General features: G+C 39.6%; 1 protein-coding gene across 1 annotated transcript in view; it reads right to left on the reverse strand.

Moving 5' to 3' along the window:
* The window catches only part of PRMT9 (protein arginine methyltransferase 9), a 31,371-nt gene extending 3,817 nt beyond the window's left edge, over nucleotides 1-27,554 (reverse strand). Inside the window, exons 1-11 of the mRNA XM_060116108.1 lie at nucleotides 27,219-27,554; nucleotides 24,635-24,783; nucleotides 22,342-22,578; nucleotides 21,657-21,824; nucleotides 20,319-20,421; nucleotides 18,833-18,939; nucleotides 16,811-17,003; nucleotides 14,574-14,757; nucleotides 11,780-12,497; nucleotides 4,577-4,730; nucleotides 132-254 (exon numbers count right to left, since the gene is read on the reverse strand). Of these exons, the coding sequence (XP_059972091.1) occupies nucleotides 132-254; nucleotides 4,577-4,730; nucleotides 11,780-12,497; nucleotides 14,574-14,757; nucleotides 16,811-17,003; nucleotides 18,833-18,939; nucleotides 20,319-20,421; nucleotides 21,657-21,824; nucleotides 22,342-22,578; nucleotides 24,635-24,783; nucleotides 27,219-27,407 (2,325 nt within the window). The 5' untranslated portion in view covers nucleotides 27,408-27,554. The remainder of the gene's footprint in view (nucleotides 1-131; nucleotides 255-4,576; nucleotides 4,731-11,779; nucleotides 12,498-14,573; nucleotides 14,758-16,810; nucleotides 17,004-18,832; nucleotides 18,940-20,318; nucleotides 20,422-21,656; nucleotides 21,825-22,341; nucleotides 22,579-24,634; nucleotides 24,784-27,218) is intronic.
* Nucleotides 27,555-27,603: the final 49 nt, after the last annotated feature.

A 27,603-nucleotide genomic window follows, 5' to 3' on the forward strand; every position in this document is an offset into this window, starting at 1 on the left:
AAGCCCATGTTTGGATATTGTTCAGAAAATTTAAGCCTGCAAAGGAAGTGGCTAAAAGTATTTTATGTATGTAAAGTAGTATATAGTTTAAGATAATTCTGAATACAACAAGAGTAATCATTTTATATTACCTTTACTTCTCTGTTAGAGGTGTTCAAATATGGCGTCATTAAGTCTAGTCTTAAGAGTTCCACTGGTTTGCTTAAAGGTATACAGGGCAGTGAGGATAGGTCCAGAAATACACGTATAGGTACCTAAAGAAAGTAGAAAATTTTCACGTTTACTCAATTCTTTTTTTGACCAAGTCTCGTTAAGTTTCCTGCTTTGTACTTCGCTCAGTATGATATAGTGCTTTTGACATCTATTACCTCATTTAATTCCCATACATCAACCTTAAGGCATAAGGACTTCCATGATTCCGTTTTACAGGAGGAATGAACAAACCAAGGTTTTAGGCTGGTTAAATAATTTTCTGTGATTTCAGTTATCTATAGATTCTTCACTTGGATGAAAGCAAAGTTTTACTTAACCAGGCAGCTCCAAAAAGTTTAAGCCAAGGATGTGCTTACGTGTGAAAGATGAACTAATAAGCAGATAGTAAAGTAAGCCCCCTACGTATGATCAAGTTCCGTTCCAAGAGCACATTTGTAAGTCCAACCAAGTTAGCCTAGGTACCCCACTAACACAATCAGCTATATAACATTGTACTGTAATAGGTTTATAATACTTCTCACACAGATAATGCATAAAAAACAAGCACAAAAAATAGAGAACATTTTTAATAGTACAGTACAGTACCTTGAAAAAATGATCCAGTAATGTCTGGGTAGCAGCTCTTTTTTTCACATCACAGATGAAACAGTAGCACTGGATTGCATTCTGAACGGCAGCTGCAACCTTCGTGGTACTGTTCTACATTCAAGTCCTGTGCCTCAAAAACTAACAGTGCCCCCCCCCCCCAAACAAAGAAGATCCCCTTGCCACTTCCTGCACTGTGAATCTCTTCGGTTCTTCAGTCTCTTCTTTCTCTTGTCTCTCTGTCCTTTCTCTGGGTCGAAGAGAATTCAGGAAATTCCCGGGCAGCTACCGTATCTCTCTCTACTCACTGCCTTGCCACTTTTACACTGTGAAGGTTGGCTCCAGCCTTGAACCGATGAAACCAGCCACGGCTGGCATTAAAAAGATGCGCCCTCTGATTCTTCGCCATGTTTCTTCTTCAAGTCTTCATAAAGGCTTCTAACTTTCTCTTGCATTAGCATTAAGCTGAGCAGGACTCGACGCTGATGCTGATCCTGCCTCCACACACTGAGAAGTTTCTTCATCTCCTCCATCACTTTTCCATGCTTCTCCTTCGATATTATTGACATACATCATCGGCACAGCAGACTTCACATGTTCCATGATCTTGTCCTTGTTCTTTAGAATCATGCTGATGGTTGAACGATTCACGTTATAAGAATGAGTGATGTCTTTTCGCCTCACTCCATTTTCAATTGTTTTCTCTTTTGTTTCCATCGTTATCGCTTGGTGCCTTCTTAACAGTACCAGTTACATCACTGCTGCTTTTACGCTTGCTTTCAGACATCTGGGCTTGAAATAAAGGTACTGTACCACTGTACTCTATACAGTACTGTAAAGTACACAAAAGCACAACCACTTGTAGAGGATGCACGCACATGACAACATACGCCAGACAAACTTGCGTGATTGGACATGCGAACGCATGTTTGCATCTTTGAAAGTTCGCAACTTGAAGGTTCTTATGTAGGGGACTTACTGTACAACATTAATTATTGAACTGTTTGAGCAAATATGCCAAATTCAACCAAACAGCTAATAGTGGATTTCATTTTAAAAATAGGTTATTTATCTAGAAGGCAGTGGTTCTCAACTCTGACTGCAAATTAAAATCACCTAAGGAGCTTTGAAAAAGTCCAACTGCTCAGGCCACACCTCAGATCCATCTGGAGTTGGGATCCACATACCAGTAGTTCTGAGAGTACAGTCAAGGTTGAGAACCACTGCTATAAACTGTTCCATCAATTTTAGTAGCAATGGAAACTTCCTACTAATAACTTTTAGTATATTCTCATTTGAAATAGAAAGGAAACTGTTTAAAAAGTGTTCTCTGTCTGCCTGCCGATGCAGGGGACACGGGTTCATGCCCCGGTCCGGGAAGATCCCACATGCCGCGGAGCGGCTGGGCCTGTGAGCCATGGCCGCTGAGCCTGCGCGTCCGGAGCCTGTGCTCCTCAACGGGAGAGGCCGCAACAGTGAGAGGCCCGCATACCGCAAAAAGAAAAAAAAAAAAAGTGTTCTCTTTCCTTTGAATAAAATATTAGAGAGCAACTGTTCATGGTGAGAAAGGACACAGATATGTCAACCTCTCCCTGGGCATCCTTGAAGGCATCCAACCTTTCCTCCACATAAAAACAGCAATTCCATGCCATTTCCAGGACTCTTGCCCTATATCCCTATTTGTATCAGTCACCAGAAGAACAGCCCTAGATTCCTGTGTCACCTCTCATCACCTGCACTCTAATCCCCACACAGCTGTACCCATCCCTCGTCATCTGTCCTCACTTGTTTCTTAACCTAGCCTACTGGCCACTCCTGTCATCTTTGCTAATTCCTTCTTAGATTTCCAATGTCGAGCTCATAACTTGGTGAGTTCTCTAGAATTTAGTTCTCAGCCCTCTTCTCTTTCTACACATCCCCAAGGTGATTGCATCCCATTATTCTGGCTTTAAATATCATCTACCAAATCTGACTGCCAAATTTACATCTCCAGGCTAGCTATTTCTCTGCATTCTTATCCAACTGCTTAATGACCCCATAAAAACGTAAGCACAACCTGATCCTCCTGTTATTTTTCCCCATATCAGTAAATGGCAACTATCCTTCCAGGCGCTTTCTCATACCCCATGTCCCATCTATCACAAAACCTACCTTTAAAATACATCAACAGTCTGACCACTTTGCACCACAATCATTGCTACCACTCTAGTCTAAGTCACTACCACCTCTCTCCTGGATTACTGCAATGACCTTATGCCTCTGCCGGCTCTCCATCGTGGTCTACTCCCAATACAGCAGCCATAGCAAGCCTTTCAAAACAAGTCACACCTTATCACTCCTCTGGTCAGTACCCTCCAGTTGTTTTCCACCCCTTTCAGAGTAAAAAGCCAAAACCTTCACCACAACCTCTACAGGAGGCTCTACAGGATCTGGCCCCCCAATACTTTTCTCACTGCATCCTTCATCCGACTCTCCCTCATGGTTTCCTGCTGTTTCTGAATACTTGTTGATCCTTTGACTTGTATATGGTTTGCTTCCTTATTTCTCTCTGGTCTCTGGTTAAATATCACTTATCCTTGAGTCCTTTCCTTAGGCAGTACCTAAATAAAATAGAATATCCCATCCCTCCAACTCCCATTCTCCTCTAGCCTTCTCACTTCTCACCATCTATCATACTAATCTTTCTACTCCTTTGTTTACTGCCCATCTCTTGTCTTTGTCGTCAATTTGAATGTTAGCTCCAGATAGGTGAAAAATATATCAACCATGAAACATAAGCTGTGAAAGAAAGGAGGATATGAGATGGGAAGCAGGGTGAAAAGATGGCAGGATTAAAATATCATAGATTCTGATGGAATCGAAGAATTGCTGATGTCAGGATCAGGAGAGAATAAGCTAGAAAGATAGGAGATGGTAGTATTTTGGGACCACACAAAGAAATAATTTAAACTTCTCTGTCTTCTGGTAAGTGTATTTTGTTTATTAAACGCTCCAGAAAAACTAAAAGTAAATAAACTCTAAAACCTTAGTCTGCTCTGAAAAAATCAGTTACTCAACAAATTTATATTTGTTTAGCAAGTATTGTTCATGGAAGATCTAACAATGCATATTCAAGAGCTTACCATCTATAGCCTTTTGATAAAAGGTTTAGATACCACTCCTTTAATTCGGTACTCAACATCCCACTTCCCAGGATGCCGCTTTGGCCTACACAGCAGATTCCACCTATTTCCAACCCCACGCCTCTTCCCTAGACATTCCATCCACTCCCACAGTTATAACTCACACATTTTATTTTGCTGCCAGCAGCTCTGCCAGCACTAAATCCTTGTTTTTCAAAGAGCAACTAACCCCTTTCCTAGGCTCCTCCATTCTGGCTCCCTGCAGCCTGACCGCCCAGATGTGAACTGCTCACACCTCTCACCTGCCAGCCCGAAGTCTCAATGTGATTAAGGGTTCATGTTTAGAACAGATGTCTCCTGGAGGCTGCTTTTTTAGACAAGGAGCACACTTTTTCATAAGACTAAACCCAGTACCCTATTTTCCATTTACAACACTGGTTCCGAGCAAAATCTATAGACTTTTGTCAGTAGGAACAAGAGAATTGCTTGGCTATACTAACCCCTAGGTTGATTTTTACCAGTAGTAAGTTCCTTGGCTACAGAAAACTGATTACCATCCCAATCCACCTAAACATAGTGACTATAGAACTACAGAAAGAGATAAGGCAGACTGTGGGCGACAGCCAAGTGGTTGAACTTCTCTTCAAAACACTTACCTGAAACTGGTTAATAAAAGGTGCTATATTAAATCCAAGAGTTCGTTCTGTTCCCTGCACAGCGCTCTCCTCCACCAGTGTCTGCGATTCCACGAGCAACCCAAACATCAGCATGTACTGGGGAAAGATCTTACCTCCAGACTGTAGCAAACACCTGGAGGAAGGAAAAATGCTTTAAAAAGCATCCTGATTCTCCACATTCTATAAGTATCAATAACTAAATCATGACTAATTGGGGAGGTACAGATTGTATATAATCTAACACACTTTAGACTGGTAGCTGGCTGGTAGCTCAGAATGGCTACCAGCCGTTACTTGAAAAGTAACCAGTCAGCTGGATGGATACAAGTTTTTACATTAAGGAAGAATCATCAATGGCTATTAAAACTAGTGGGTAAGGGGGACTTCCCTGATGGCACAGTGGATAGGACTCTGCGCTCCCAATGCAGGGGGCCAGGGTTCCATCCCTGATCAGGGAACTAGATCCCACATGCATGCCGCAACTAAGAGTTCGCATGCCACAACTAAGGAGCCTACATGCTGCAACTAAGGAGCCCTGGAGCCACAACTAAGGAGCCTGCCTGCCACAACTAAGGAGCCCACGTGCTACAACTAAGGAGCTGGCGAGCTGCAACTAAGGAGCCCACCTGCTAAAACCAAGACCCAGTGCAACCAAATAAATAAATGAATAAATTTAAAAAAATACTAGTGGGTGAGGGACTTCCCTGGTGGTCCAGTGGTTAGGACTCTGCACTTCCACTGCAGAGGGCACAGGTTCGATCCCTGATTGGCGAATTAAGATCCCGCATGCCAAGCAGTGCAGCCAAAAAAAAAAACTAGTGGGTGAAAGTTTGATTAGGAAAAGGATATTTACATAGTCTCAAAGTATCACCCCCATAAATGACTTACTTATTACAAAGGGAAAATAGCAACTTAGGGTGGAAAAACTTAATGGATACAACTTAAACTAACTGATCTAAATTCACATCAACAATATGGGATAAAGCAACACCATGTGCCTTTGTGACAAAACTTCTGTGGTATTCCTCTGTAAAATGGGTAATCTGACTCTAGTAAGAAACATGAGAAACATTCCACAAAATAAAAGGCCTGCACTTTTCAAAACTGCGAATGTCATGAAAGACTGAGGAACTCTGCGCATATACCCAGAGAAAACCATTAATTCAAAAAGACACATGCACCCCAATGTTCACTGCATCACTATTTACAACAGCCAGGTCATGGAAACAACCTAAGTGTCCATGAACAGACGAAATGAATGGATAAAGAAGATGTGGTACATATGTACAATGGAATATTACTCAGCTATAAAAAGGAACGAAATTGGGTCATTTGTAGAGACATGGATGGACCTAGAGGCTGTCATACAGAGTGAAGCAAGTCAGAATGAGAAAACAAATACCATATATTAACGCATATATGTGGAATCTAGAAAAATGGTACAGATGAACCGGTTTGCAAGGGAGAAACAGAGACACAGATGTAGAGAACAAACATATGGACACCAAGGGGGGAAAGCGGACGGGGGGGATGAATTGGGATATTGGGATTGACGTATATACACTAATATATATAATAGATAACTAATAAGAACCTGCTGTATTTAAAAAAAAAAAAAAAGACTGAGGAACTGTTCCAGAATAAAGGAGACTAAAGAAACTAAATGCAATGTGCGATCCTAGATTGAATTCTGGACCAGGAACAAAAAGGCTATAAAGGATATTACTCCAACAAATGGTGAAATCTGAGTAAGATTTTTCCCTTAGATATCAGTACTGTGTCCATGTAGATTTCCTAATTTTGTTAAGTGTGTGATGAATGTATAAATGAGTGTCCTTTTTCTTACAAAATACACACCAAGGTGTTTAGGGGTAAAAGGATACGGTATCTGGAACTTACTCTAAAGTGTTCAGAGAGAATACTAAAGCACATGTGGCAAACAGTAACAATTTGTGAATCTGGGTGTAAGGTACATGTTTGGTTCTTTGTACTATTCTCTAACTTCTCTGTAAGCTTGAAATTTTTTCAAAATAAAAAGTTAAACACTCTGAAAGGGAAAAAAAAGTGATTAAAAATCCAAACACTCTATTAAAAGTGCGAATAAAGGGCTAACAAAACCCTTTCTCCTCCTACAGTTGATCCTGGATTCACTTTGTTTCCCTGGAAATCCCAAAAAGGTGGAATGTCAGCTTGTTACCAGCAACACTGCTTATGATTTAAAAAAATTTTAAATGCCTCTTAATAGGTAGATGCATCTGGATTGAGAGAACTGTAAACTATAAATGCCTGATGGGAAGCCACACCACCTCTGGGCTTCCCTGAGTGTGGGATGACTTGTAACCACGTGTTCCTATTGCTGGGACTTGGAAGCCATGCCCCGGGGAGAAGTTCCTATGTGAGATGTAAGGCTCTTAAGCCAAGGCAGCTCCCACGCCCACATGCACAGGGCTGTTTCCACACACCTGAGCTGTGTGGGAGGCATGAGAGCGGTGGGTGGGTCACCTACTGCCATCAAGTTCGCCCCATTTACAATCAAACGTTAAATCCCTCATTTTTACTGAACATTCCAAGTCGGTTTCCACTTGAACTTCTAGGACAGGCTACTACAGACAGCTGGACTTTGTATTATCTATCGTATGTATCTTTTGTAGTAAGCTTTCAGTCTTAAAAATATTTCTAGTCAGTAAGGATCTATTTATAAAAATACAGGACTAAATGTTTGACCAATGCATATCTAAAAAAATAGTTCCTGCAAGTTTCTAAAATTGTACGCCACACAGTTTCCCTGAATAAATCACTGAAATCTTGACAAACTATAAAAACACCCCATTCCTCAAAACCACTTTGGCCCTTCTGCTCTTAAGTTAGTTTCAAATTCTTCATTCTGCTTTTACTAAACTGATTATCTCAACCATTTAAAAATGTCTAAAACCAGAACCACCACTGAATTATAACAAGACATGGTAACAAAATGTAATACAGGTCCCTTGATTAGAACCTAGACTGGGGAGAAAAAAAAAAGCAATAAAGAATATTACTAGGATAGCAGAGAAAATTTTAATACAGATTATCTACTAAATAATAGTATTTTATCAATGTTAAGTTTCCTGAGTGTGATAGTATTGTGATATGCAGAGGAAACCCTTTGTTCTCAGGAGATACATGCTAAATGTTAAAATAAGGGGGGAGGTTATGAAGCCAACAACTGTCAAATGGTTCAACAAATAAAACAGTAGCCTCGTGTTCACTGTTACTTTTCTTTCATTTTTTCTTTAAGTTTGCAATCTTTCAAAATAAAAAGCTGACAGAAAAGTTTACAATAAGTACACAGGCTGCTCTTCCTAAAGACTAGCTAATGGGGAGCCAAATGATAACCAGGTCATTTCACGAGCACAGAAGCAGCAAAGAAAGTTAGAGATGATTCCTGAGTATAATGGCATCAGTCTGACTTATAAACAAGTCATGATCCGAAACCAGGATAATCTCTCCTCACTAAATATAAGCACGTGATCATTTAAGTTGTAGTAAGTCCTTATATATATATATAGGTTAGCCCAAAAGTGGACTCCACTCTGACTCCAATGCTTTATTCATTTTCATTATTCCTTTCCTACCAACTTTTTAGCATTTTAGGTGAAGTCTGGTAGAAACTGAATCTCCACAATTAGTAAAATTACATACCTCAACAAAAACCACACAGCTGTTATCAAACTCCAAATCTATACCTTTACCACACCAGATAAAATTTTAACATCTTCCTAAATAAGTGGAGAAACTTACCCATTTTCCTCAAATGGATGAAGTTAATCCTGACAGCCCATGTTATTAAATTTTCTGAACTGAAGTTATCTGCTAATTGTGATCCATTTAAATGAAAACATCTAATTTTTCTTAAGATCACAAAGTCTCAAATGAGAGACTAGCCACAGAGCTTTACGTTGCTTGACTAATTCCCTCCACCCCCAAATAGCCACAAGAAGGTAGCGTTCTCTTAAATCAGCAAACAAAAAGCACATAGGTTAATAAAAGCCAAACTTCTAGCCATAAAGGGAGGGAGGGAGGGCAATACCATTAGGTCATTTAGGGGGTAACCAGAAATCAGGCTAAACAAGATGTCAAAAATACATCTGCTGGGCTTCCCTGGTGGCACAGTGGTTGAGAGTCTGCCTGCCGATGCAGGGGACACGGGTTCGTGCCCCGGTCTGGGAGGATCCCATATGCCACGGAGCGGCTGGGCCCGTGAGCCATGGCCGCTGAGCCTGCGCGTCCGGAGCCTGTGCTCCGCAACGGGAGAGGCCACAACAGTGAGAGGCCCGTGTACCACAAAAAATAAATAAATAAATAAAATACATCTGCTGAACCCTGGAAAGTCAGAAAAGGCTGAATCAAGTACTAACAACCATGCCAGAGATAAATACTACACAAAAGCAAGTATGCAAATTATTTTAAAAGGCCGTGTTCACACTATTTTAATCTAAAATCTTAACTCAGATCCTTCTTAACTCAATGTTACCGTTACTAACAAGAATGCTTCTTAGTCATGTGTAGATAAAACAGTAATCTCCTTGCAACTCCACTTAGCTTCACAGACACTGAGTGGTTGGTTTGTTGTCACACCACGGCAGCTGCCAGACTCCTCAGTGGACCCCTCTGCAAAGCCAAGTAATATATCTGAACCATCTGTACCCTCAGGAAAAAAAAAATATATATGTTCCAACTCAAAACTCTAACCATAAATGGCAAAAATTCTGAAGAAACTCTTCACCGTTTCCTTGGGATCCAACACAAAGTGTTTTAAAATGGGTTTAAATTAAAAAAAAAAAAAAAGCTCACCAGGCTTTTAAACTTTCTCCTGTATTTTAATCTAGTATGACTGAATAAAAGTTAATAATGAACATTTTAAAACAACGTTAGCAAAGGTAGCTGAATACTTAAGTTTGTGTAGTGGCTTCTTTTTTTCCTTGCCTTTCTTTTGGGAGGGTTGGTATCCAGTGAGACAGATGCCCTTTAGCCTTATCCTAAATACAATCTAGCCTCCCAACCCCTGAGTGCATCCTCTTTGACCCATCATGAGGCCTCCCCACTGTCAGCGGCTAAAGATAATCATAAAAGGCTTGGGTGGGAGTCGCTGCCCACCCCTGGCCCCGGAAGCCAGGGAAGCTGACACCTCCAGGAGCACCTGGTACGGGGCCTGGGCAGGAGCTCTGGCTGAAGGGCAGGAGCACTGGCTTCCACTGTGACTCAGGAGCTGTTCTGCGGGACGGGGCGAACACTCGCTAAAACAGCGATCGCGGGTGCTACCAGCATTGAGTTCCAGAGGTGCCAAACATCCTGCAACACATAGAGCAGAGTCCTACCTGAGAACTGACCCCGCCCCACCCCCTAAAAAACCGTCCCACCCAAACTGCCAACCGGACCCCTCCCTCTGCTGAGAAACACTGGAGGGGAACTGTAGGCAGCTTTACATAAGTTGTTTCCCACTAACATAACCCATCAGCCCATCAATGGATGGATAAGCAAAATGGGACATATACATACAATGGAAGATTATTCCACCTGAAAAAGGAAGGGAATTCTGACATATACTACAACAGGGATGAACCTGAAGGACATTATGCTAAGTGAAGTAAGAGTCTCACACACATACACGCACACACAAAACCAACAAATACTGCATGATTCCAGTCATATGAGGTACAGGAGTCAAACTCATAGAAGCAGAGAGTAGAATGGTGGTTGCCCGGCCCTGGTGGGGGAGGGTGGGATGAAGAGTTATTGTTTAATGGGTATAAAGTTTCAATTTTACAAGATGAAAAGAGTTCCGAGGATGGTTGGGGAAACGACTGCCCCACACTACGAAAGTATTTAATACCACTGAACTATCCACTTCAAGACGGTTAAGATGAAAAATTTTATGTGCATTTTACCACAATAAAAAAAATTAGAAAAAGAATTAAATCAAAACTAAAAATAAATAAACCATTAGGTAAACTATATACCTTTCCAAGGTGATTCTACCAAATAAGTCAAACCCCATCTGTGTCAGAAATTCGTAGGGCTGAAATGCCTTCAAAGGCATCTATCTAATCCAGTATCCCCCATTTTATAGATGAGGGAAGCTGAGGACGAGAGATATTAAATGACTTAAAAAAAATTTTACTATGTCAGGAATTCACAGACAAATCTGAGACTAGATTCAAACCCACCCTTCCAGCTCCTTGTTCTATACTCTACCTAAAGTACACCTGTTTAAAATTTTAAGAGAGTGTGTGTATGTTTCTATTTATATATGTCAGACCTCTATATCCCCATAATTTGTGATATGTACAAGATTGTTTTAAAGACTAGAAAATGGCAGTGATTTTTACTAGTTACCTCATAAGAAAAGATAAGCGTGGTTAACAAAAGAAAATGCATATAAAAGCTAAAATATAATTAACTATATAAGCAAATGTTTTTTTCCTGAACAATTTGCCTTTTGCTATTACAGTTTGGTCTGCAGTTCCACCACTGCTCCTGTACTACAAAACAACCCCTGTTCATCTACCACAAAATTTAAAGCCTATAGATTCATTTTACTTAAACTTGGGCCCCCAAATGTTAAATATTGCCATCTTTTCAGATCTGAGCAGCACAACTGAAGAACTTGGAAGCTTAGCCAGATTTGCTTTTGATTTTAAATACTAGGGTCAAGTTTGTCGCCAGTAACCTAAACTGAAGGACAAATTCCTTAGGGAGAGAACTGTACTATAAACTAGAGATTTTAGGACCTAAAAGGACGAGGACTTGTTCCCAAGCAGCACTCTGCTCTCCCAATACACCACCAGATGCATACTATACGTTTCTCATCAGTGTTTCTTATAAAGATGAAATTTGATTTTTCCTTATTTACCCTTGAATGTCCTATCTGTTCTTATAGAGCTCTAATTAATTCCCTATATTATACATAGGCAGTCCAATCCCAAAGCAGGCTCTCTTCACACCTGCAGGGCAGAGGATCCTTAAAAAAAAAAATTCAGTAATGACATGCACAGAAAGAGAAAGACAAGAAGTTACAGGTCCTGAAAAGCAATGCTTGAGGAACACACAATGACTCATTTGTGCAGTTACACCATCAAAGAACTAAAAGAACTTACATGAAGCTGAGCTCAAATAAACCAAAGGTTGTATTTTGTGTTTTACCTGGAGATTGCTGCTTTTTCCATTATTTCCTGCTGAATGAGCCCAGATGGCTCAATGACATCCAGGATAATTATACTCCACAACTTGTCTGATTTTGGCCTTTGCAACACAGCAGATTCATCTTCCACGTGTCTCAGCCAAAACTCAAGTGTTTCTTTAGGAAAGTGATTGGCTTCAGATATGAGGTCCAGAGTCATACGATGCTGGTCTTTCTCCACAGAACTGTAAGGTTTAACCTGCCCGAGCATCCCAGCAATTATAGGCAGAATAGAGAAGCCCTCAGACACATCTAACACATACAAAGGCTCAGGGATGCTCTGTTCAGAATTATTCTGTCCACTTGCACAGCTCATCTCGTTATTCTGACACTGAGTATCCATGGCCTGACCCCGTTTCTCCAGAGTCAGTGAAGACAACACTTTCTTCATTGCCATTTTAAAGCCTTCATGGTATGGGATGTTATTAAGCAAAGCAATTTCTGTAGATTCCAATACACAAGTCTGCTCCACAGCATCTGGTTTACTGGTCTGAAGATTGGCCAGGGCACTACAGAGTTCAGCCTCATTTCCTAAAGGCAGCAAGTCTTTATTCTTGGTAAAACTTTTCCCAACATCCACTTCATGTTCCGAATTGAAGACACTGATACTCTGGATTCTTAAGTAACAATCTTGACAAGACACTTCCATCATCACCTGGTCCCCAGGCTTTATCCAGTAGTCTTCATAAAACAGGAAGAAAGAAAAAAGATTGTAATTGATGAATATGAGTGTGTATAAGTCTGAGGATCACACAAACACCTCTGTCCTCCTGTCATTTTTTAAACCACGACAGGAAGGATTGCAACTATTGACTTAAAAGAATTAAGTGAATTAATCTATTCATTTCAAAAAAAAACCCAAAAAAACAAAACTAGGAAAATCCCTCCAGCTTTACATAGTGAAAAACTGAGGTTAGAAGATCCAATTGACTTACAGCATAATAGAGAGATTCAAGAGATCATTATTGGACCTTAACTATCAGTATTATAGTGCTTTTACTGTAATCACTAGGTACCATCAATGTCCCCAAATTGGAGGGTGGGGGAAGGACTACAGGGGACTTTCAATCTTTGGTAATGAAGCCAACAATAACAAAGATAGATGCAATTCAGGGATCAGCACCAAACCTCACTTTAGCTTAAAGGGACATTCTTTTCTCTAAGAGAAATTTCCAAAAGAACAAGGCAGCATTCAGTAGCACCTTGTCAGTAATATCTCCTAACTGTAAGTACTTAGATATTCTTGCATGTTTAGGAATTTGAAAATATAAGGAAGGACTAAGTCCTACAATAAAGACTGTATCAGGCTCTTATCCATGAGCTTTCACACGTCGTAAAACTTTAAAGTGTAAATGTATAATTGCAATTCCTTATTAGCCATAGAGCCAGTTGGAAATACAGTTGCTATTCTTGTGTTTACACATTTAAAATATCCTTTCCCAAAGAAGGACTTTTTTAAAAAAAAATACCATCTAAGTTACTGAAAGAGAGTTAGAATAAGCAAAATTTTAAAGTAAGTGCTATTTATTGAGTGCCAGTCACTATGGTAGGCATTTTATACCTAGTATGTCTAATAATTCCTACAACAATCCTGCAACATAGGCAGCATCCTCCCTTTTTTTTTTTTTTTTGGCCACGCCGCACAGCTTGCAGGATCTTAGTTCCCCAACCAGGGACTGAACCCAGGCCCTAGGCAGTGAAAGCGCAGAGTCCTAACCACTGGACCAACAAAGAATTCCCAGCATCATCCCACCTTTATACATCACATAACAAAAGCTCTACGAAATAACCAGCAAGGCCTGCCAGGAAGTCAGTAAGTAGCCAAGACCCAATTTCAAATCTACCTGACTCCAAAACCCACACTGGCCACAATACTATATTGATTCCATGACTTAATGACCTTGCCAAATTAGATCCTTAATTAAGAGACTTATATAGAAGTATTTATTACCTTCCAGTTTTAAAAAGGTAGAATTTTTCTATGTAATACAACTGCTGTAAACTATATTGAAACCCATAAAATTGCTAGTGAAAAATTTCTAAACAAAAAATATCTTTGATATAAGACATCCGTAAGTATGTCCATGGATTCATGAACTCTAAACTGCAAAATTCTGTACTTCTATGAGTATGCATATTTCTAGGACCTGGGGCTCCACAGATGCTATCAGATTCTGTAAGTGGTAAGAATTCCTGCACTAAAAGCAGGACTTTTCCGCTATGTTCCATAAAAAATGGACTAGCTTTTCTCTTATTTACTGATAACTAGAGTAATCAGAGCTGAAGAAATGATTTAATGATAGATATTTTTGAGTGGTATGCAGCAGAGTTGTGTTTTAGTCTTTTTTTTTTTAATATTGGAATATAGTTGATTAACAATGCTGTTAGTTTCAGGTGTACAGAAGAGAGATTCATTTATACATATACATGTATCTAGTTCTTTTTCAAATTCTTTTCCCATTTAGGTTATTACAGAGTATTGAGCAGAGTTCCCTGTGCTATACAGTAGGTCCTGTTGGTCATCTATTTTAAATACAGCAGTGTGTACATGTCAATTTTAGTCTCTCTTCTTAACCACATATATTAATTATTTAAAACTACTTTTAAAAAAGAAAAAGAAAATTCTGAAAGATTTAACCAGTCTCCCTTGACTGCAAACTTCATATTCATAGTGAATTTTCTGACACTGACTCAAATGCTTAGAGGATTAAAACAAAAAGTTTTAAAAAACAACAACAAAAATTAGACAAGATATACCTGCAAGGTCATGTACGGGGTAGACAGCCTGTTCCCAGCATGTTTCCTCACTAGGACTTGTGGATAAACTGTGTTCATCATCAAGCTGGAGCACAAACCAAACCACAATAGCATCGAGTATGCCTTCTTTAGTAACAGGGATACCAATTTTATCAGGTTTTTTAGTTGCAAGACTTTTTAATTCCTGACAAAAATGTTAAAGGAATAAGAGGATTTTAGACATTCATTATATACTTGCCCCAATATCGTATCCATTCCCATTTCTGTAAGTTCTCAGTCCTGCCCAGTGCCCTTAGGGGATCGGTATCTTGGCACACCTACAACCATTTAAGGCATGCTGGATGGGAAGCTCTGATATATGGTATATGGTAGTGAGTACCATACAGTTATTACAGACAATGAGGCAGACACATATTACTGATGTAGAAAGAAGTCCATGACATAGTGTTGAATGAGGGTAGCGAGTGGCAAAGCAATAGAGATTATTTTGTTTTAAAAAAGTGTGTGGGGCTTCCCTGGTGGCACAGTGGTTGAGAGTCCGCCTGCCGATGCAGGGGACACGGGTTCATGCCCCGGTCCGGGAAGATCCCACATGCCACGGAGTGGCTGGGCCCGTGAGCCATGGCCGCTGAGCCTGCGCGTCCAGAGCCTGTGCTCCCCAATGGGCAAGGCCACAACAGTGAGAGGCCCGCGTACCGCAAAAAAAAAGTGTGTGTGTGTGTGTGTGTGTGTGTGTGTGTGTGTGTGTGTAGGATTAGAAAAGCAAGTCTGAAAAGATGTATTTCAACTGGTGACCTGGAGAAAGAAGGGCCTAGATTTTAAAAAGGAAAAAATATACTTTTTCTTCTTCCTTTCTACTGTATTACTTGGAAATGTTAAACAGGCAGATATTATTTTCAAAATTAAAGTCTTAATAAGGTGTTTTCATGTGTGCGTGGCAAAGAAAAATTAAAATAAGAAAAGGATAGCTCTGGAATACTCAGCAGCTATGATTGTACTGTTCCCCAGCGGAAGGTTGTTACATCAGAAAAGAAATGCTTGTGAAGCTCAGCCACAGTAATCAATGCCAAAGTGTTAATTTAGTTCCACACCACCTCAAAAAACAAACAAAAAAAACTAGTAACAATTAATAGGAGAAAGCTTTCATTAAATTACAAAGATCTTAGGCTAAAATGACCCTCACAAAGTCTTCTGTATGCAGGCAAGTTTCATCTCAAAAGCTTAATGTACTTAAACATTTAGCCTTACAGGAAGATCTCCGGAGAAGGACTCGATGTAACCTTTCTCAGTTTCCTTGGGCTCTTTCTTTGTGCAGTGCACCCCTCCACCACCCACACAGACACACCAGGGTGACGGCAACTTGTCCTGGTTTGCCCAAGACTGTCTCTGGGGAACCCCTCAGTCCTGGCAAGCCAAGATGGCTGGTCACATACAGTCTAGAGAGCTGAATTACGTTTCATTTCAAGGAATACTGTTAATTTGAAATGGCAGGATGACACAGAGAAGAGTCAGAAGACCTAGGTTATAACTCCTGCCCCTACGTTCATATTTGGGGGGAATTAACGTAAGCTATAGTTTCTTCATCTGTATAGCACAGGATAATTATAACTGTATTGCAACACTGTTTTAAGAGCCACCTAAGAATACCCATGAAAGCACCAGGCACACTGTACATTCCCAAAAACCTTTGCGATTTTTTTCTCTGTATTTACAGTAAGTAAATAACTTCAGGAGGGAATTCTGGTTACCGTTTAATCATTTTCTTTACATATAGTCAGTGGAATCCCACACAAACTCATAAAATAAGACTGTCTTATGTATTAACTATTTAAAATAATGCATGAAATTTAATGCTTAAAAACAGTAACTGGGGCTTCCCTGGTGGCGCAGTGGTTAAGAATCCGCCTGCCAATGCAGGGGACACAGGTTCAAGCCCTGGTCTGGGAAGATCCCACATGTTGCGGAGCAACTAAGCCTGTGCACAACTACTAAGCCTGCGCTCTAGAGCCTGCGAGTCACAACTACTGAAGCCCGTGCACCTGGAGCCCGTGCTCCGCAACAAGAGAAGCCACCACAATGAGAAGCCCTCACACGGCAAGGAAGAGTAGCCCCCGCTCGCCACAACTAGAGAAAGCCCGCGCAGCTACGAAAACCCAACGCAGCCAAAAATAAAACCAAATAAATAAATAAATGTATATATATTAGAAAAAAAACAGTAATTGAACTTTTACTTTTACCTGAAGATTGTTGAAATCTACTGTCATAATTTCAAAGCATTCTGTCAAAGCCAAATATCCCCCAGGAACTCGACTCATCTTTTCGGTTGTATAAGGTTCAATTGTTTCTTCAGCATCTACGGAAGAATAAGCTGGACTCTGAAATTTCACACTGGTTGGCAAACAGATCCCGACAATGTCCTTAATACCCACCCTGGTAAGAGGGGGAATAAGAGAGGAAAAGGAGAAAGACGGGTTTGGTTTTTTGTGTTTTGTTTTTTTTAAGAATCAAGTAACACCATCAAATATTGAATCCAGCAAAAATAAATATAAAAATGCAATAAAGCTTCATAGAAAAAGGTTTCTTAAACACAGTTATAAACACAATCACTAACTATAAAGGAAAACAAATGATAAATAAGTGTACATTAAAATTAAGAACTCTGCTCATCAAAAGATACCCAGGAAGAAAGTAAAAAGGCAAGCCACTGAGTAGGAGAAGAGATGTGTAATACATTTTACTCAACAAAGGGCAAATATCCAAAATATAGTTTTAAATTCCCACAATAAAAGAAACACAAAAATAGGCAAAAGACTTAGACACTGTACAAAAGATCATATCCAAACGACCAATAAGCATATGAAAAGTTAGTCACCAGGGAAATGAAGTTAAAGCCATACTACACAACCACCAGAATGGGGAAAGTAAGTGTTGTAAGAATAGTTTCATGCACTATTGGTAGGAACAGAAAATTAACAAGACCACTCTGGAAGACCTTCGTAGTTCCTGCTCAGGCTGAACGTGAGTATTCTAGATTCATTCTTAATATGGGAACCTCAGAGTGTCTGACATTTGCACTTTTAGGAACACAACCAACAGAAATTCATACAGACCACCACCAAAAGAATGTTCAAGAATGTTTACAGGGGGCTTCCCTGGTGGCGCAGTGGTTGAGAATCTGCCTGCTAAAGCAGGGGACACGGGTTCGAGCCCTGGTCTGGGAGGATTCCACATGCCACGGAGCAGCTAGGCCCGTGAGCCACAACTACTGAGCCTGCGTGTCTGGAGCCTGTGCTCCGCAATGAGAGGCCCGCACACCGCGATGAAGAGTGGCCCCCACTTGCCACAGCTGGCGAAAGCCCTCGCACAGAAACGAAGACCCAACACAGCAAAAGTAAGTAAATAAATAAAACCACATTAGAGAATGGCTGAAAACACTTTAAAAAAAAGAAAGAATGTTTATAGCTGTGCTATTTCCAATACTCCCCAAACTGGATATAACCTAAATGTCCATCACCAGCAAAATGGAGGAATGCACTGTGGTGTATTCATACAACAAGGATGAACAGTAGAGTTGCCTACAAGTGAGCCTTTGGGATGATTTTTATGTTCTTCTTTTACTCATCAGTATTTCTTAAAATGTAAATATGTTACATTTAACACTATCAAGTTATCAGATGGAGGGCCTCCTTAAAAAGTCCCCAAAAACTATGGATCAATATTTTAGCAAAATAAAAAAATTCATTAATGTTCAAGAAAAAATGTAACCAAGAAACTTCTATAACTAAAAAAATTTTTCACCTGTATCACACGTGATAAATCTCAGAATCTCAAGGGTAGAAAGATCCTAAAATTTCATCCCACCCAACCAGAAAACATTATAATATCAATAGTTATTAAGAAGAGAAAAATGGGAGAAATAAAATTATTTTCACATTGGAAATTTTTACTTCACTTTCTCTAAAATCAGTCTTAACTTAGTATTTTTCTCATGAATCTATCACACATCAAAAGGATAATAAGTTGTATCAAAATTAATTTTCCACTAGAAAACTGAAAGCTGATTTTAATCCTAGAGTTGTTTTCGAAGAAAGTTTAAAAAAAGCAAAAAGAAAATTAAGACTGGAATAAACATCATGAATTTAAAGGTCAGAAAACTACACATTCTCATCTGAATAAATGTCCACTAAATAACCTCTGAAATACAGTCTACGCCTTAAAATTACTATTTTTTAATATTTACTATTTAAATAATCACTTACCTATGATGTCTTCTTATCTCTGCACATTCTACTGCCATCCCAAATATAACAGCACTTGCCGGTATAACTTTCCCATATTTTTCACAATTACCATTTTCACCTTTGGTCTAAAAATATAACAATAAAAATTATATTGTTATATTTATGTCAAAATATGTGTGTATGATGGCAAGCTATGAAAATTTATCAGAAAAAAACTCAAAAAAACAATAATTAAGATAAGCAGGACTTCCCTGGTGGCACAGTGGTTAAGAATCCGCCTGCCAATGCAGAGAACACGGGTTCGAGCCCTGGTCCAGGAAGATCCCACATGCCACAGAGCAACTAAGCCTGTGCGCCACAACTACTGAGCCTGCACTCTAGAGCCCGCAAGCCACAACTACTGAGCCTATGTGCCACAACTACTGAAGCCCGTGTGCCTAGAGCCTGTGCTCCACAACAAGAGAAGCCACCACGATGAGAAGACTGTGCACCGCAACAAAGAGTAGTCCCCACTTGCTGCCACTAGAGAAAGCCTGTGCGCAGCAATGAAGACCCAATGCAGCCGAAAATAAATAAATTAAAATAAATAACTTAAAAAAAAATAAAGTACTCATCATGGGAAAGGCAGAAGTTTATTAAAAAAAAAAAAAAGATAAGCAGGTTAAGGGTTTTTTTCCCTTTAAAAAGTTTTTTATTTTCATTGCTATATGTGTGTGTGTGTGTGTGTGTGTACATATATATATATATATATATATTTTTTTTTTTTCCAGTACAAATAGGAAGGAAGGGAGGGAGGGAGGTGGGGAGCTAGAAGTCTCTAAGTCTGCATACAACAAAAGACTATTCAGTATGACTTTAACTGAGAGGCCAAAATCACCATTACCTACTTGAAAAACAAACTGCTCTTCTTGCAACCTTTCATTAGCTATTTTAAATCCAAATCATTTTCTGTAAGTATTAAATTCTTATTAAATGTTAAAATCCTTTCATTCATAATACATATATATAAACCAAATCTACAATTTACTGGGCCACAGTAGAGGATTTCAATGCAAAATATAACTTGGCAATTATAAAAATCAGTCCTGTCCAAGCAGTAGCCTGGGTTCAACTCGTACCTTAAAACCATACCACGCCAGTTATCACTATATTCCCTTTTGATAACCTGCCAAAAAATACAAGCAGTGAAGGCTGTGAGACTGAAAGTAGCTCCCTTTCTCAACCCTTCTCAACAATTCCAGAGTCAATCCCTTCATAACGTAATCTCAATTCCTAAGAATTCTGTCCTGGAGTGTTTTTTGCCTATATACACCATTTGGGCACACAAGGATACACTGCACTATGTTATTAAATGTTTTTTCACACTGATTTCTTTCCAACAGGGCAGTATGCACCTCAAGAGTGGGAGTATCTCACACTGATTTGCAATTATGCTAGGGGCTCAATAAATTATCTACTGAATAATGAATTCTTAATCAAATGTAAGTGTTTTCATGCTGCTTACCTTTGGCTGCAAAAGTAAATGCTCCCATGCATGAATCAAACTCTCCACAATTCCTTCTCCAAATAAACCTGCATCGACAGTTTCTGTTACAACAAGGGACACTCTATAGAATGATTTTTTAAAAATATATGTAAGTAAAATATCATGCTATTTATATAAAAGATGTCAAAGCTGAGAGGAGAAAGGAAGAGTATATTATAGCAACAGTTCCTATGTAAAATTTTCTAATACATTTTGTGTTGAATATCTACCCTTGAATCTTGAGGAAGGTTCAGGCTCCTCTGTTCTCCACCGGCAGCTTCCTGGCGGGGACAGTAGTGGGAGTACACAACCTTCATTTGACCCCCTGCCTCTTGGATTATCCTTTCATTGCCTAAGTCTTAAGGAGTGGTTCATACCCATTACCTTTACCAGTCCCCCTCCTTCACCCTGAGTAACTGGACTTCTATCCCCAACACTCTATAAAGATACTCTCTATCGCCAGTGACTCCCCGACTTACCGAAATGAATACTCTTTCTCGGTTCTAATTTTCCTTGATCTGTAAATAACATTTAGTGCGGGTGAGGAGGCCTGCCCCTCAGAATCCTGCCTCTACCTCTGCTGTGCTTACCTCTACACACTGCGTGTCCCTCTCCCGGTACTTCTCTTGCTTTACCCACACCTGTCAGTTTCCACGAAAGCCTAATCCACAGAGCTCTGATCTCCTGTCCATTCTTTCTTTCTAGAATATTTCACTCAAAGACACACCAAAAACATGTCTCCCTTCTCTGAACCTCTTCACTACTTACTGCCAGTATCGTTCATTTGTGTAATTAGAAGATAAAGATATTTTCATGAATATCCCTTATCTTCCTATCTAGACTGTAGGTGCCTTGAGGACAGACACAACTTTGGTGCTTTGAAGGGCCCAAGCCAAACTACATTGACAGCTGACGCTTCCAAAGCCAAAGCTAGGATAGCCAGGGATATTAACACCAAATGTGATTAAGCCCATCAAGCTTCATCTACTCACGCATTATTTTTAAGTACAAATTTTAAATAGTTATTGACCACACAGAAGGACTAGAACACTGAAATTAACAAAGGTAAAGTAACTTGCTAAAGCGGAAGCTTCTGTATTAAATCCCTTGCCACAAATTTTTCTCAAGATCTTTACATCTCTTTTATCAAGAATATGACCTTACTATGAAAATCAATCTTATGCTAAACTATCCTATATCTGCATCTTTACAATATAAGGGTTTTAGCATTTTTGTTGGGACTAGAAATGTGAATATCTTAATTTTTTAAAAAAAATAGTGGATTATAAACACTAAAATTAGTTCATATTATAATACCTTTCAGGAATGTGTTTTGGAATTTCTATGTCAAGCGACTTCATATGTAAGAGTTTGATCCCTGCTTCCATCTCGTTTGCTGCCACTACATCACAGGCAAGTTCATACATGGTCTTGGATAACTCACAGGCATACACCAAGTGCGCTCCAGCTTTTTTAGCAAACATGCTACAAGAGGAAAAAGTGTTCCATCAAGAAAAAATAATCTACTGTAATTTTTCAAATTTTAGTGGAATTATAATGCTTAAACATGAGGTTTTCCTTTTATTTTTTAACACAACCATTATTCTGCATTTTAAAAAATGAGCTAATATTCTTGTCAAGCAATAAATCATACAATAAATCATGACATTCACCTTATTAAAACACAACTGGCATGCAGAATGCCAATAGACTTTAAACAACTAGATTCAACCAGAATGTTAATGTAAAAAATACTCTTAAAATTCATTATTTAAAATTTCAATGATAACCCCCAATTTTTCTTGGTGGTTATGTCGAGTTCTTAATTAAGTAAAAGTTATAGTGAAAAATACAATAATAATAGTTCCATGAATAATCATAACAAGATTATGAGAAATAAACTCTACTTTTAAATTCTGCTGTTAAAGTTTCCATATTTGGTACAATCCTTAATTTACATTAGTATATATGTATACATAATTAAAACACAATTCCAACAAACCTTAGTATTCCAGTTCCTGCTCCAATGTCCAACACACTTTTGGAGCCCAAACAAACCGCCTTTTGGATTGCTGCATTATAAATCGTATTCCTTCTCGTGTCATTAAGCATGATAAAGTGCCAGCGTTCCACCAACCAGTTTGCAACACGATAAAAATTCTCCTTTGCGTCACTGAAATCCGGGTTTAGCTTTACTGCTTTACGAAAATACCCGGCTGCTTCATCTCTAAAGCCCATTCTACAGTAAAAAATAACAGACAGAATATCCAACTATATACTATCAATTACAGTGCTTTGTTCGTGCCACTCATCTGGCCTGAGAACCCCTCACCAGCACCCCAAATCCTACGCAACTCAAGTGCCATCTCCTTGGGAAGCCTTCTGTGAGGACTGCAATTCTCACTCACTTCTTTCCTTTCTGAATCCCTTTTATATTTATGCATTCCAGGACACTAACAACTGACTGACTATGAATTACTACTTTACTATGGTATAGTAGAGGCTCTCCTAGCCATCCTCCATTTAAACAACTTTCTAGAACACCAGTGGTTTCTAAAAACCACTCCCTCTGTATAAGATATTAATGCCTATGGCTAAGAGGTGCCTCTTTGCTGTGCCTGCATACCTTTTCCCTCAGCAATTGAGTTGAATGGTCGGTCATCAAGAGTCAGTTGTAGGGCAGGAATAAAGATGCAGACGTAGAGAACGGACTTGAGGACACGGGGAGGGGGAAGGGTAAGCTGGGACGAAGTGAGAGAGTGGCATGGACATATATACACTACCAAACGTAAAACAGATAGCTAGTGGGAAGCAGCCGCATAGCACAGGGAGATCAGCTCAGTGCTTTGTGACCACCTAGAGGGGTGGGATAGGGAGGGTGGGAGGGAGACGCAAGAGGGAAGGGATATGGGGACATCTGTATGCATATGGCTGATTCACTTTGATGTACAACAGAAACTAACACAGTACTGTGAAGCAATTATACTCCAATAAAGATCTATTAAAAAAATAATAAAATAAATGAGACACAACAATGTAATGCACAGCACAGGGAATATAGTTAATTAATATTTTATATTAACTTTATATTGAGTATAATCTATAAAAATGCAGACTCACTATGTTGTATACCCGAAAGTAATATAATATTGTAAGTCAACTATATTTCAGTAAAAAATAAGTAAATAAGTATAAATTAAAAAAAAAAAGAGTCCATTGTATTTGCTGCCAGACCAGTTTACACCAGTTGCACTTGTTATTATTATATATTTTAATTAAATACAAAAGAAACCAAATAAATATGACTGCAAAAAGAGAGGCATTGTGTCTAAGGAAAAAAGTTAAAGGTGAGTCACCCAAAAAACTACTACTAAATTAGATGTGAGCAAATCAATAATAAAAGACAGGGGGAGAAAACTATCAAACTATCCAGAACAGTGTTAAACTATCTATGATAAAGAACTCCCTTTCCTTTTAAAATATCTAAGTATCTGTAGACCAACACATTTGTACTGCACATGATTACTTAGTGTGCAACTCCCACACCAGATTTCAGCAGCAGAGTGGTCCATGCTCTCCTCAGCAAGGGAGTTCCCTGACCACATGCTTGGATTTACAGCAATGTCAAATTGCTACATACATTTCTAACTGTTTACTCACAATTTTTACACTTCTTTGTCATTGACTGGTAATCTGTGGACCACACCAGTGTGTGGTCCACACACTGAAGGGAACTAAGCTAGTAGAACCCTTTTACACTCATACTTCTTCACAAGCACCTCTAAGCATTCTGCCCATTTTAAAGATTGAATCAGACTATTCATTTTGGGTATGGTTTAAGCAGAAAAGACATTCTGGAACCCAAACAGGGAACGGCACTCTTACAAAAGGAAACAGCAAATTTCCAGGAAGTTCCAGAGAACAGATTTACAACAAATTCCCTGGCAAGGGACCACAGTGGCTTCTCTGCCATCCTGTGAATGAGGGCTATGTCCTCTCCAACAAAGTCTGGATCTCAGCCCAGTGAGAGGAACTCTTCCATGGATGCTCCATCTCAGCCCCAGGGGCAGTGGCTATTATGTAGTATAAGATATAATATTATTACATATTATATCTGCTATTCCTATATTCTTTTCAGTTCTCTTCTTACTAGCCAATGCTTCATTACTCTGATCCCCTGTTATCATTAATAATTGTCTATATTAAACTTCCCGTGTTCGAATTAGTGTACAATTTATCCAATCTGGACTGATGCAGAATAATCCTTAACTAGTAATACTGAAACCACTACATACCTGAAGAGATGCTCCCCCATACTATTGCAAATCACTTCATCATCAGGAAACAGTTCCAAGGCTTGCTCATAGCAACCAAGTAGGTCTTGTGTTCGACTGAGTGCATCAAGTTCTTCAGCCCATCTGAAGAGCGTATACTGAAAAGTTTCCTTTACAAAAGAGAAAACAGTAAATTAGTCAGCAACATAAATGATGAAAGAGGGAATTCCCTGGCAGTCTAGTGGTTAGGACTCCGAGCTTTCACTGCTGAGGGCACGGTTCAATCCCTGGTAGGAGAACTAAGATTCCGCAAGCCGCATTGCACAGCCATTAAAAAAGAAAAAAAAGATGAAAGAATATTCAACATTGGTTGAAGATTCCACAGAAAATAAAACTTAGTTATAACTGAAAATCACCTTAAATTTAATTTAGCTTTAATAGGCCCTGTTGCTAAATAAACAAATGCGTAAACGCATAAATTTTACCACCTACATGGCAGTAACATGCAGAATTAAGACAGTTTGACCACTCTGCAAAATCTCTCCGTACTTGGCTGCCATATCATATTCTCCACCAACCTCTTTTTTGTGGGCTCCTATGTTTCAGCAGTACTTCCTTGACCATCTTCTCTTTTCTCACGCATCCCCAATGCATTAACTATCACCTATGTGTTGATGGATGCTACATCTACATCTCCAATTGAGACCCTCTCTCCTGAACCTCAGACCCATAGTTACCACTCCCTATTGGTCATCTCAACCAGGGACCCCCAGCCATCTCAAATTCAGCTCAACCCAAATATTTCCTGATCGGTGTGCAAAGAATACCAATGAACAACATAACATAAATCCTGTTCCTATCCTCAGAGAGGCCTCATAGAGAGAAATATAATATACAATTTTGAAAAAATTCAAAATGTTCTAAACTGAACCCATCGTATTCCTCTCACACAGGATATAACGTTAAGGTACCACCCAACCTCAGACTAAGAAGTCACCTTAGAATGTTACCTTAACTCCAGTACAATTAATTTGAAATCCAGCCAATTCTCTCTCATTATAGTTAAATCTGTCACCTCCTCTTCCCCACACTGTTACAACGTGGTCCTTGTAACCACTTGCTGGACTACAGGAAGAGTCTTCCCACTGTCACCCTAGCTCCAATTACACCTCCACCAAACGTTCTCCACACTGCAACCCAGTGCAAAGAGAGAAGGCTGTAGTCAGGAACACATTTTATATCATCTTCACATATTTTATACAGAAGAGTTTATACCTGAAACTGAATTTTGATAGATTTTACTAGAAAGTCAAGGAAAGGAAGAAGACTCTAGGATGTGAGGGGAAAAAACACAGATGGATCAGGGAATTTACAGCTAAGCAACTTGGTGTGGCTGAGGTGTGAGGATGGGGAGTAGAAGGAAATAAAGACTAAAGAGATAGGTCTTTCACAGAGGACCCTGCAAAGAAATAGGGGACTCTGTTCTGCAGGAAACAGAGCTAGTTACTTAACCCTACTGAACACCAGGCAAAGAAATACAAACTTTAGATAATACTTTTAATACATACTCAATATAAAAAAAGATATTTTCCCTGTTTTACGAAAGAGGAAACTAACGAACAAAGAATTGAGGAAAAAGCACTTGGACTGATCCATTATTCTACTTCTGCCTACCTAAAAGAGCAAACTGTATCTCAGCATAACACGTTTTCCTCCCTGAAGCCAGCTGATCCTGAAATTTAAATGTCTATATGCTACTGACATCTACTGGGTAGAAGTCAGGGATGCTGCTAAACATTCTACAATGCACAAGACAGTTTTCCACAACAAAGATTCCATCCAAAATATGAGTAGTACTGAGGCTGAGAAACCCTGGGTGAAATAAAGCAAAGCAGCTTCAGGCTGAAAGTTGAATGCAAAATTAAGTTAAATCACTTTTTGAAATTTAGATTCTGAAATAACGTGGAAAAAAAATGTACAGCATTTCAACAGAATAACTCACAAATAATCCAATAACTGAAATTTAAAGAATGCATCATCAAATGATTACTTTAGGCTAATTCCAAACTTAATTCAACATTCGTTCCACGTAACAGTAGCGACACGTGCAAAGGTCCTGGGGCAGGGACTTGCTACAATTAGATATAGGAGGTGGCAGAAGATCACCTGAGGCCTCATGCAATATAACCTTCGGAATTTTTAATGAAATGGAAGTTTTGAAATAGAGAAATGACATCATCTGGCTTTTATTATGAAAAGCTCGTACTGGCTGTGTTGCGGTAGGCTGCAGGAGAAAGCCTAGTTTCGAGCCTGAGCCTATTGCAAAAGTCAGAAGATGACTGAAGCTTTAATCAGTGTAGTAAAAAAGAAGGTGGTAGGAAGGGATACGATTCTGGATATATATTTCGATGGTGCAGCAGACAATATTTTCTGATACGCTGGCTGTGGTTACGAACAAAAGAAGAGTCAAGGGTGAACAGTAAACATTAATAACCACCACCAAGCACTCACAGTACCCCCCTCCAATTTATTTATGTATTCATTTATTTATACGAGAAGAACACAGGATCTGCCTGCAAGCGAGAGAAACAAGGGCACTCCTCACCTTCACATCGTCTTTCAGCTCCGGCGCCAGGCTGAGCACGAGGAGGTAGTGGGCATAGGCGGTGCCGAAGTCCTGGGAGCCCAGGCAGTGTTCTGCGCTCTGCAAGGACCGCGACACCAGCTCGTCCCGCCCGGCTGCCCTGGCGCCCCGTCCGGCGCCCCGGCGGGGCCTGCGCCGCAAGTTCGGCATGGCAGAGTCACCGGCCGAAATCTGCGCCTCTATCACTAAAGGGAAGATTCTTTGGTGAACGGAAGGCGCAAATTGTCTAGGTGATCGCACTTCCACGTGACTAACCAGAGCCCGAGAACCGGAACAGGAAGCCTATTCCCCTACGACTGCAAGAGCTCCCACCTCTGCCAGGCAGAAACCCCGCCCCCTCCCCAAG

This window comes from Mesoplodon densirostris, chromosome 1, assembly GCF_025265405.1.
Source record: "Mesoplodon densirostris isolate mMesDen1 chromosome 1, mMesDen1 primary haplotype, whole genome shotgun sequence".
In the NCBI taxonomy this organism is placed as follows: Eukaryota; Metazoa; Chordata; class Mammalia; order Artiodactyla; family Ziphiidae; genus Mesoplodon; species Mesoplodon densirostris.